At 39.0% G+C, this 10637-nt stretch overlaps 3 protein-coding genes across 5 annotated transcripts; 2 read left to right on the top strand and 1 right to left on the bottom strand.

Moving 5' to 3' along the window:
• Nucleotides 1-943: 943 nt before the first annotated feature.
• Nucleotides 944-3771, top strand: LOC108902358 (low affinity immunoglobulin gamma Fc region receptor III). The gene is made up of 6 exons (XM_018704213.2): nucleotides 944-1083; nucleotides 1179-1424; nucleotides 1519-1764; nucleotides 1858-2100; nucleotides 2182-2311; nucleotides 2680-3771. The coding sequence occupies exons 1-6, from the start codon at nucleotides 993-995 to the stop codon at nucleotides 2705-2707; spliced, it is 984 nt and encodes a 327-aa protein (XP_018559729.2). The 5' UTR covers nucleotides 944-992; the 3' UTR covers nucleotides 2708-3771.
• Nucleotides 3772-4067: 296 nt separating this feature from the next.
• Nucleotides 4068-7222, bottom strand: LOC108902369 (chromosome partition protein Smc). 3 transcript variants are annotated; one of them, XR_007811024.1, is made up of 5 exons: nucleotides 7085-7222; nucleotides 6590-6656; nucleotides 6263-6353; nucleotides 5966-6061; nucleotides 4068-5734 (listed from the first exon to the last, which is right to left on the bottom strand). XR_007811024.1 is itself a non-coding variant. In XM_051068539.1 (5 exons), exons 3-5 carry the CDS (start codon nucleotides 6351-6353, stop codon nucleotides 5206-5208), a joined length of 720 nt encoding a protein of 239 aa, XP_050924496.1. In that variant the 5' UTR covers nucleotides 6590-6656; nucleotides 7085-7222; the 3' UTR covers nucleotides 4068-5205. The 3 variants fall into 3 exon arrangements, 1 of the variants encoding a protein (XP_050924496.1); XR_001964050.2 differs by having other exon boundaries at nucleotides 4068-5729; XM_051068539.1 differs by having other exon boundaries at nucleotides 4068-5738.
• A 1145-nt stretch (nucleotides 7223-8367) lies between these two features.
• Nucleotides 8368-10596, top strand: LOC108902366 (low affinity immunoglobulin gamma Fc region receptor II-a). Its single transcript, XM_051068538.1, has 5 exons — nucleotides 8368-8481; nucleotides 8923-8979; nucleotides 9076-9339; nucleotides 9556-9801; nucleotides 9875-10596. The coding sequence occupies exons 1-5, from the start codon at nucleotides 8457-8459 to the stop codon at nucleotides 10021-10023; spliced, it is 741 nt and encodes a 246-aa protein (XP_050924495.1). The 5' UTR covers nucleotides 8368-8456; the 3' UTR covers nucleotides 10024-10596.
• The last annotated feature ends 41 nt before the right edge of the window (nucleotides 10597-10637 follow it).

Here is a 10637-nt window from a genome sequence, read left to right as displayed (position 1 = left end):
TTATTCATATTCTGTCTGTTGTCAGTCCTTTAGTGGGTTCTACTTAAATGCTCTGCAGAGTTTGGTTCCTTGGTTCACTTCCTTACTTCAGTCTAATAAATTTTAGCTTCACCCTGTTTACAGGTAACAAGCGAGGCAGCCATCGCCTGGCTAGGCCACTGTTTGTATTTCAGCCTAAAAGAGTTAAACCCTCTGAAACACTCGTCTTCTGTTACTTCTGGACACATGAAGCTTCCAAGGAGAAGAAATTGTGTTTCGCTTCTGCAGTTAAAGACACAGTCAGTAACTGATGTATCAATATGTCAGCCAGTAAAAGGAAATATCTACATGTGTGATGGTTGATGATTCACTGCAGGGGGCAGAGTGGGACCTTGAATAAATGAGAGTTTGACAAATAAAATAATGCCAGTTTAAGAAATAAATGAGTTAGTATTTTACATTTTAGGAAGCTGCAGTACATTAAAACGAGCCAAAGGACGACTTAGCTCTGTATTAACACTCAGTTCCAGCTTCAACATGTCAGTTAGTTAGGTCATTTGCTTGCTGTGCAGAAATAAAGGGCCTGACGAGGAGGTGTTAACTATCATGACAGAGCTGTAAGATCAGTGTCACCTCTGCTCCTGAAATAAGCATCACAGGAAGGACTGGGGTTAAGAGGAGGAGGGTCTCAGCTCTCAGTCACTTCAGCTGTACTTCAGTCTGATGATTAGTCAGCAGGAAGACGACATGGAGGTCACAGCTCTCTGTTTCAGACTGAGTGAGTACTGAGTCTCTGTTAAGAACAGCGTTGGCTTTAGTCGTAGGATTGATGGTGTTTTACATGTCGCTCTGCTAACACCACTTCAGACAATAATTCTTGCGAAAAACAGAAAATTGCAATATTTGATTTTTTAATATGTAAAACATGATGGGATGGACTTGGACAGACACACAGTAAAACAATGTGACTTCTTCCTCAAGTGAAGAAGTCTTGATCGTTGAGGCAGTAGCAGATGTACAGCTGTCTGCTCTCCACCTTGTTTTTTTCTCCAGTGCTGTGGCTGCTTGCTCTAGTTCAGGACAGTTGTTCTGCTCAGAAAGCTGGTGAGTAGAAGTTAATGAACTGCATTATTCTAAATTCTTTTCAACACTATAAGTCACATTTTGTTTTCTGTTGGTTTTGTGAATGTGTGCTTCAGCTGGTCCTGTGGTCCTGGAGAGTCCTGACCTCCCTGTGATGGAGGGAGATGATGTGACTCTGCTCTGCAGAAGCAGCATGTCCTCATTCAACCGTACAGCTGATTTCTATAAGGACGATGTCCTAATCAGGAGCAGTGAAACAGGAAACATCACCATCCACAATGTTTCCAGGTCAGATGAAGGACTGTACAGGTGCAGCATCTCTGGAGCTGGAGAGTCAGCAGAGAGCAGACTGACTGTCAGAGGTGAGGAGGTTTTTTGATTTTAGTTGACTCACCTGTACTTCTTTCACTGAAAACCTGACCAGAGTTACTAAAATGTTTTTCACACATTGCTCAGCTGGTCCTGTGATCCTGGAGAGTCCAGTCCACCCAGTGACAGAGGGAGAATCTGTGACTCTTCGCTGTAGAAAGAGAAACACTCCCATAAACCACATCGCTGATTTCTACAGATACAGCTTCCGTATCGGGACTGGTTATAAAGGAGACCTGATCATCCCCAGTGTCTCCAAATCTGATGAAGGACTGTACAAGTGCAGCATCTCTGGATCTGGAGAATCAGCAGAGAGCAGACTGACTGTCAGAGGTGAGACTGAATAAATGTTGTACAGACTGTGATGCTCCCTGCTTATTGTACGTTCCATCACTTTTCTTTTTTTTTTAATTACATGCTGATCAGGTGTTCCTGTGGTCCTGGAGAGTCCTGGTCTTCCTGTGATGGAGGGGGAAGCTGTAACTCTGCGCTGCGTAAACAAGATCAGCACCAACGTCACAGCTGATTTCTATAAAAACAGCCTCTTTTTTGAGAGAAGCTCTACTGGGAACATAACTATCCCCAGTGTTTCTAAATCTGATGAAGGACTGTACAGGTGCAGCATCTCTGGAGCTGGAGAATCAGCAGAGAGCAGACTGACTGTCAGAGGTGAGACGAAAGAAGAACATCAAGATACATCAAGTCTAATACAATCATATTCTAATGAATATTTTCTTTTTTTGTTTTCAGAGTGTCCAAATCAGGCTATGACCCTTTGCTCTGATCAACTTCCTGTTTTCCTCTACCTCCTCATCAGGACTGTGTTTTGGGTGGTTCTGCTGGTGTTTGTGTTGAGAAAATGTCACTGTGAGAAACAGAGGTAAGATAAAATATAATGAACTACGTGTAAATAAATTGTAAAAACGAAGGTTACTTCTACCGCACAGGCAGAGAGGACCCAAATACAGACAACAGACTGATGCAGTGAAGCAGATTTAACTAGAGAAATAAGACTTACAGGTAGATAGGATGACATCTAGTGGGCAGATGAGGAATTGCAGGTGCGATGCCTTATTTCCATTTTAAAAAAAAGTTCTTTACTCAGTGGTTAGGGATGAAACAGGAGGTCACCACATTAGATAAAGACAGGATAGGTTTGATAACATCTTATCATGTGTATTTTGATCTTCATCATGTGAACAACATAAACACAACATGTTCACAACATTTCTACCTCAATTTCCACAGGTGCCTCATCTGGACGGAGAGACACTGAGAAGACGTCCAAATAAATGAAACAACAACTAAATGATTCATGTGTGTGTTACACTCGTGGTTCATTTAATTGTTGTTTGATGAATGTTTTCATATTTGAGAAATTCTAATATGTATTTGTTTAACATGGTTTGAATGTGTAATGATGGGCCTACAGTCAAAGCAGTTTGCAGTATAATGACAAAGAGAATTAGTAAGAAAGGTAGAATGTGCTTTCTCTTATTTTTGCTGTGTGTAAAGAAAGAAAGTTAACAGATGACTTTTGACTGATTTATTGAACACTGTGAGATGCTTCACCGAGCTCTATAAGTAGATCTGCTGTGCTGTGACCGCTGTGCATCTTGAAAATGTTTCTCAGGGGCGAAGATGGGTCACCAGATATTTCAGGTGAACCACATCACTTCTCTATAATCTGCAGAGGTAAGCATCTGCTGTGGCCAGTGAGAGTGTTTGTTTAACTCTGTGCAGATTAACCACAGTGTCTCTGCATCTCTGTGTAAAGACGCTGTGGGTTATGTGAGGTCACACATGCAGGGTTTAGTCTTTGTTCTCTGGTTTTGATGCTGACAACTGCTGAGACGCTGAGGTCTTAAAATAATTTGCACAGATGACAAGTCAAGACAAACCAGGTCATGAGAAGAGTCAAAAACACGCGAGCAGCCATGGTTAAACACTGACAGGGATTTTCATTCATTAGTTCTAAATGTTTGAAGCAGGAAATCAGATTTTGGTGATTTCAGACAATAACCAGAACCAAACTTTTCTGTTTCTAAATCAGAATGATAAAATATACTCTATAATAACAGAATGTTTCTGGTCTTCCATGTAAATCAAGCAGTATTTCATGAAGACTTGTTTGTCTGATTTATTAGTTTGACTGGAAAAAGCTTTCATTTTATTCTGTCTTTTAAAAAATCAAGATAAACATGAGCTCAGGATCTGAACAGGTTTGAACGTCTGAACGTGATTGTTAAGCATTAACACAACTCTATCTCCAGACACACATTCAACATACCTGTTTGAATGTGTCGAGTTACTTCTGATAAACGAAGCCTGACGACCAAAGTCCACAGATAAAATCATGTTGTACTTTGAACCCAGTCATAATAAAGTGCAGTCTTTGTGTGTGCAGTGTTGTTCACTATGGCAGTAAATGCATTTCTGTGTGTTTTCTTATTAGTATCATCTGCAAATCGTCTGTGAAATATTAACATAGTGTTTTCCAGGTATCCAGGTTAAGCCGTCCATCAGGCCTTCATCTATTCAATGACCTTCCATCTGAGGGTAATGTGCCCATCCAGACTCTCTCTGATCAGGGTGTGTTAACCTTATGGGTTGCTAATGTAATGACGAAGCACATGTGTCATCAGTTTTTTTTATCAAATAAACAGGCTCCATATGGTCAGTAAGTGAACACACCACAAACATAAAAACTAACACTACATGCACCATGTGTAGAAATATAAAACACATCAAACAGTTTCTACTACAGTCCCAGGCTGTAATGATAAAATCTACGCTGACAGGTCTGACAGTTTCACCTGCTTAAACACAGTAACAGCAGGTTAAAGGTTGACATATATATTTAAGAATATGCACCATGAAAAAAAAAAAGACAAATATGAATTTGAGCCAATCGTCATGACCTTCCTCTGACCTGTGACACTACCTGGACTTTGTGTCATTTCCTGTTTTATTTTGAAATTGAAATGTTGTGTCCGTTATGGTTTTGCTTCTTGTCTTTGTGTTTTTCCCTCCAGTGTTTCATCCCTGCACCTGTTCCCACTTCTCTGATCAGCCCTGCAGTCTCTCCACCTGCTCCTTGTTCTAGAATCTGAACACTGAACATCTGATGTTCTCTCCCTCCACTTCACAGGTAAGTTTACAGTACAGTTACATACATGTACATATCTCTGTTGACTGTGTATTAGTGTGTGTACTGATGGAATAACCATAAGCTGCCTTTGGCCCCTGGGCTTTATGACACCAAATACCAAAGAATTTACTCAACAAGCAAACATGTAATGTTGGGTAACACAAAAATCCTACAATAACATTTACTTGTTTAACATGTAACTCCTTTTACATTTTCACTACACTATCATTTATTTTCCTTTTTAAAAAAAAATCAGAGGAATTCTATTAAAATCAAATCAACAATGTGAAAAGAAACAAAATCACAACTTAACAAAAGTAAAAAAATCAGAAGCACTCAGTGTGAAAAAGGTGATGTCAGGTGTTAATGAGCACCAATCAGGATGTGACGATATTTGAATCAAACTCCAGTGACGGTTGGTCGACTGTTGGATTAAAGGTCACCGTCAGTTAGATCTGATCAGACCACACCCACACAGTCCTCATGATGTTTTTACATCTGAAACTCTGAGATGTTTTGATTGATGTTTAATTTATGAGTTACTTAAGAATTTGAACCACATTCTGTCATTAATGTGATGCTGATTAAAGCTGTGCTTCCTGCTGCAAAGATGATGGTTAACTTTAACAGATACGACAGCAGGACTGCTGCTTCACTTCCCACTCTTTCTTTTTCTCCTCCAGTTGTTTCTTCAGCTGCTGAATGTCATTCTCTAACATCTCTTTCATCTCTATTGTCATCTTTATTAAATCCTCTGGCCCTACATCCTGCAGCAGTTTCTTTGTGTTCAGCTGCAGTCTCTCCAGTTGTTCCTTCTTTCTCTCTGGCCTCCACAGTTCATTTAACAGCCTTTGTTTTTCTTTCAAGAGTTCTCCTTTTCTGTCGATGTCATTTCTTTTCTCACACTCTGTTATTTCACTCTCCACTGACTGAAGTTTCTCCCTGATCTTCTCTATCTCTGGCTGTAAGTCTGTCAGCTCCAGATTGACCTGCTCTCCCTGATTCTCCAGTATCCTCGTGATAATACAGAATGCCAAGTTTTTCAAGTTAATAATTTCTTTTTTCACATCTTCAAGGCTTTTCTCTTCGTTGTTTAATTCTTCCTTGAGATTTTGCATTCGTTCTTCCAAATCCTTGCTTTTCTTTCCTTTCCTTTCTTTCAAGATAAGAGAGAAAAGGTTATTTGATTAAAAATTATTTTAACTTACATGAAATTCCAGTTGATTTCCACAGCTCTAAATCTGTCATTGCAACAACTCACTTCAAGGAGTTACTTCACATTAAAAGCCTACAAATACTTAATGTTTCAGATTTTACATTGTAATGACAAAAAGTCTCTTGGTATTCAGAGAGAGGTGATTATTAAAGTAATTTGCAACTTACGTTCCTGATATGCCAATCCATAAATAAGAATGGGAATTCCAGCACTGACTCCGACAGTTACTGAAGCATACTTTGACAGACACATGATGATGATATCTGATATGATAAAACACAGAACAGCAAGTCAAGCTCATTGACATATCCCAGTATGCTAAATACTGTATCTATATTTGCATATGTTTTGATTCAGATTTAGTGTAGATTCACAGCATTTTCCCACTGTTACTGAAAAACAGTTGAACATCTGGATTAAAACTGAGGGATTAAGGAAGAAGTAAAATTGAATGAGTGACTCACTGGTTATCTCATCTCCATATATACGCACCAAGGACAGACCCAGATAGAAGAAGAAAGTCAACAGAAGGACATTTTTACAGAACCAAATCATCTGAAACACAAAACAGTATGTTTATAGAAATCTTAACTTATTAGCAATGGTTAATAGCTTAGCCATGTATCACTGATTAATTAGACACAATAATGTTGTTCAGTGATTGTTAGGAAGGTAGCCCAGCATATTAAGCCATTCATTTAACTATGAACAATTTCTACTATGTCACTTATTATTTTTACATCATGTGTGAACAACATCTATTTACACACATCAAAGCTGTGGATACATACAGAATACCACCAGTCGAGCCGAGGACTTTATGTTTTTATGTATGCCTAGACAGGATACTGAAACAATCTGATGAAAGAATAAAACACAGAAGGATCAGACATAAAGATGAAAGATTCTTCTCACTCCGATAAAGAAGAAACATTCATGATGCACCTTAATAAAACCTCTCACAATGACCTTGTGCTACAGATCTTATCTTTCCTGATCCACAGACCAATGTCATTCAGCAGCTTAGTTCCAGTTTTAATTTACTAACATGTAAACCCACTGCTGTCTAAAGTTTGCAGCTCAGACAAATGGAAATTTTCCATTAGCATTACATTTCAAACACTAGTGATATAAAGATGAATGAAAAAACTGCAGTGGGTGAGAGAGGATCAACACAAAGGCTTCTGTTGTAGAAACTGAACATGATGATTCTTTAAAATTAAAACTTATGAGGAAACACAAAAAATAACCATAATAATGAGAATCATATAAATGTGCTCACCTACCTGTAATGTGCACCAGAGCTTTGGTTAATTCATAGCGTGGTGAGCGACTTAAAGCCAGTCCACAAATAAAGTAATCTCACTCTAGAAGGCGGTAAGATAAGGTTAGGTGTGTGTGTGTTTGTATGTGTGTGTGTGTGTGTGTGTGTGTGTGTGTGTGTGTGATGATTTTGAGTGCAGCTGTTGGACTGAGAGTGGCATTGCTCTGTAAATCATTAATAATGTAAATGTCAGGTCTGTCCACTTCCTCTTAAACACAAAGACCATCATATTAACAGTGAGTTGAATCCTGCCTACGACATAATATTATAAAACAGTGTTTTTTATCATTGACGTGCAGATCATATTAATCAAATATAACTTTGCTGAGCAGCAGCGCCCTCTGCAGCCACGAGTGGTCATTAATTCTGTTGGGCTCTGAGTCTGAGTGCTGAAGTGGTTTTCATCTACATCACAATGTGACCTTGACTTACAAAACAGATATGTTAAATGAGAATATGTGAAAAGTCTACATTACAGATCAAGGGTACAACAGTCTTTCAAAGGCCAATCATTTTTAAATAGGGAGTGAATATTGGACTTAAATTCATCAGGTGGACATGAACACCTCTTTTGTGGGAAGATATGTTGTTTGCGTCAGCAGCTTTGTTTGCTAACATGTTAGCTATACTAAATATAACATAAGTTGCTATGTAGCTGTATTAATGAATAACCAGGTAAAAATATTAACTACAAAAATCCAAAAATGTTGCAACGGAAGTTGCAAGTTGTTATTTTATATGTGCAGGAACAGTCTACCATATGCTGATGATACACCGCTTTATGACTGTGTCTCCTGAAGACACGGGACCAACTGATGCTCTTTGTTCATGTATTTTAGATATTAATACCTGGATGTTGCAATTTATTATAGCTCAGCCTTGTTAAAACTGAAATATTAGTTATAGGTTCTAAAGAGAGACTGGCTACAATGACCGACAAGAAATATTGTTGTCATTTTTGACTCAGAATTAAACTTTTTTAACCTTTATCTCATAGCACATGCTCATTGCTGCTCTTCACACCATGACCAATAGAGGGACAGATGTTTGTATAAGACAGGTATTAAGAGTAAGTGAGTTTACATTGTCACATCCCCCTGAACTGAATGAAGATGATGTCTCCATACATATTAAACATATTAAATGATATCTGAAGGTATTACACACATAGAATAACCCACCCTGACTTTGAGAGATGTATTGTAACTGTGTTGTTCTCAGTGCTGACGCCTCTATACTGCAGAATGAAGCCACACAGGAAGTGGACTTTCTCACCAACATCAAACTGTAGCTGTGTTTCAGTCTTTCGCTCAGTCAGTCAGCAGCAAGACGTCATGGAGGTCACAGCTCTCAGACTGAGTGAGTACTGACTCTGCAGGTCTCATGTTGTGGTGCTGAGGTGGTCAGGACAGGATTAACATGTAATTAACTGAGAGTAACAACATGTCAGTGTCCAACAAACCTGTTAGATATACATTTACAAGATTTTAGGCCGGAAAAAATCTGATAACGAATTTCTGACCAAACATGTTGAGTAAAAATGTACATTGTACTCATGTAGAGTTTTGTAGCACTGTGTCATATTATATACTTGTACTAGTATTCAGTATTATATTCTTTACTGCATTTACAGTAGCCAGGGCCAAGTTACACTTTGTACCATCACTGTTATGTCAACAAGATAAAACAATAATATATAATGATATAATCTATAATGTCTTTTTGTGTTTTTTTTTAGCCAGCAGATATGTATTTATATACACGTCATATGTTCAACTCTCCTCTTTTGTCTCTTTACAGTGATAAACATGTGGTTGCTGCTGCAAGTCCAGGACAATTATTGTGCTTTGAAAGCTGGTAAATTCATATTTACAGTATTAATTCATTACTCTTTAGTGTGTTTTCCATCTTTCACTTTATTCATCTCAGCTCCGTCTCTCCGGTTGTCGTCAGATGCAGCTTTTCTTCGAGTCACTCCAGCCAGACTTCAGCACTTTGAATACAAGTCTGTTTCTTTTGACTGTGAGGGGTTTGATGGGGAACTTGGCCTGAGAGTGATGAAGAAGAGCCAGAATGCAAACACGTGCAGCACTAACAGGAACATTCAGAAAGGATCCCTCTGTACCATTGAAACAGTTTATATAGACGACAGTGGAGAGTACTGGTGTGAGACTGGAGACGGAAAGAAAAGCGACACTGTCAACATCACTGTTACTGGTAAGTTTACCCCAGCTGTGGACATTTCTATTTACTGAAGCTACTCACATAAAAGGAAGAACATCCAGTAGTTCCCTCCTTTAGACCAATGAAGAAGCTCCCATGGGAAAGCATCAGGGTGTTCTTCCTGGTGATCACCAGTTTTTATCTGTATTTGGCCATAAATCTATTATAGTCATGTTATTCGCAATATGAACGATTCTGTATGTTTTCCAGCTGGGTCTGTGATCCTGGAGAGTCCGGTCCATCCTGTGAAGGAGGGAGATGCTGTGACTCTACGCTGCAGGAACAAGACAGCTTCCTCCACCATCTCAGCGTCCTTCTATAAAAATGGCTTCCTCATCAAGAACAGCTCAGCTGACAACATGATCATCCCCAGTGTCTCCAGGTCTGATGAAGGACTGTACAGGTGTAACATCTCTGGATCTGGAGAATCACCTCAGAGCAGACTGACTGTCAGAGGTGAGAGGTCAGCAACGTTTCTTACTAATGTTTAAGTAATGAGGTATATTTAACTCTGGCGTTGTCATTCCAGTATTTCAGAAGGAGACGATCGCCATTTGTTCCGATCAGCTTCCTGTTCTCCTCTACCTCTTCGTGAGGATTGTTGGCACCATGTTATGGGCGGCTCTGCTCCTGCTGGTGTTGAGAAAACGTGACAGTGGGAAAGACAGAGGTAAATAAAATAAAAAATACCATCGACGCAGTGAAAACACCTGACCAAACCTGAGTAAAACCATGCCACATAGAACCCGAGTCTATGGAAATAGAACTGTTTCTTATTTGTCTGATTTAACTTCTTAAACTTATTCATTATATTCAAATATGACAGATACCTATAAGTAAATGTGTCAGTGCTGTGACCACTGAGTTTCATCAGATGAAGTTTCTCAGGGTGAATGCAGGTCCAGATATTTCTGCTGTCTTTAAACCACACCGTGTTTCTAATACCATGTTTCTAATACCATGTTTCTATCTTTATTTTAACCTGAGTGTTAAACCGTGATGAAGCCTGAGCAGTGACCACAGTGTCTCTGTGAAAACAAGCTGTGGGTGAGTCACTGAGAGCTGAGGTCACGTACTTTGGTTTAGATCTAAACACCTGCTGAATCTTTGATTCTTTAAATAATCTGTACATCTAAGCCCCAGTGTGTCAGGATATTAATATCAGAATGCATCATGTGACAGATCAAGCATGAAGTGCTGCTGAAAATACACAGTCAATGTGAACAGATGGAAGATGAATAATCTGCTCTGTGATGTTTTCACTACTTCTGAATAAAGAAACAGTGAAAGAC

This window comes from Lates calcarifer, unplaced genomic scaffold (genome assembly GCF_001640805.2).
Source record: "Lates calcarifer isolate ASB-BC8 unplaced genomic scaffold, TLL_Latcal_v3 _unitig_4816_quiver_743, whole genome shotgun sequence".
Classification (NCBI taxonomy): domain Eukaryota; kingdom Metazoa; phylum Chordata; class Actinopteri; family Centropomidae; genus Lates; species Lates calcarifer.
The sequence above is the reverse complement of the archived record's forward strand: the minus strand, read 5'-3'. Positions and strand labels throughout refer to the sequence as shown.

Coding starts and splice junctions, on each gene's coding strand:
- LOC108902369 (XM_051068539.1), bottom strand. CDS start 6,353: ATGATTTGGTTCTGTAAAAATGTCCTTCTGTTGACTTTCTTCTTCTAT. Junction 6,062..6,262: donor ATATGGAGATGAGATAACCA/GTGAGTCACTCA, acceptor TTATCATATCAG/ATATCATCATCATGTGTCTG. Junction 5,739..5,965: donor TGGATTGGCATATCAGGAAC/GTAAGTTGCAAA, acceptor TTATCTTGAAAG/AAAGGAAAGGAAAGAAAAGC.
- LOC108902366 (XM_051068538.1), top strand. CDS start 8,457: ATGGAGGTCACAGCTCTCAGACTGA. Junction 8,980..9,075: donor TTATTGTGCTTTGAAAGCTG/GTAAATTCATAT, acceptor GGTTGTCGTCAG/ATGCAGCTTTTCTTCGAGTC. Junction 9,802..9,874: donor GAGCAGACTGACTGTCAGAG/GTGAGAGGTCAG, acceptor TTGTCATTCCAG/TATTTCAGAAGGAGACGATC.
- LOC108902358 (XM_018704213.2), top strand. CDS start 993: ATGTACAGCTGTCTGCTCTCCACCTTGTTTTTTTCTCCAGTGCTGTGG. Junction 1,765..1,857: donor GAGCAGACTGACTGTCAGAG/GTGAGACTGAAT, acceptor CATGCTGATCAG/GTGTTCCTGTGGTCCTGGAG. Junction 2,312..2,679: donor TGTCACTGTGAGAAACAGAG/GTAAGATAAAAT, acceptor CAATTTCCACAG/GTGCCTCATCTGGACGGAGA.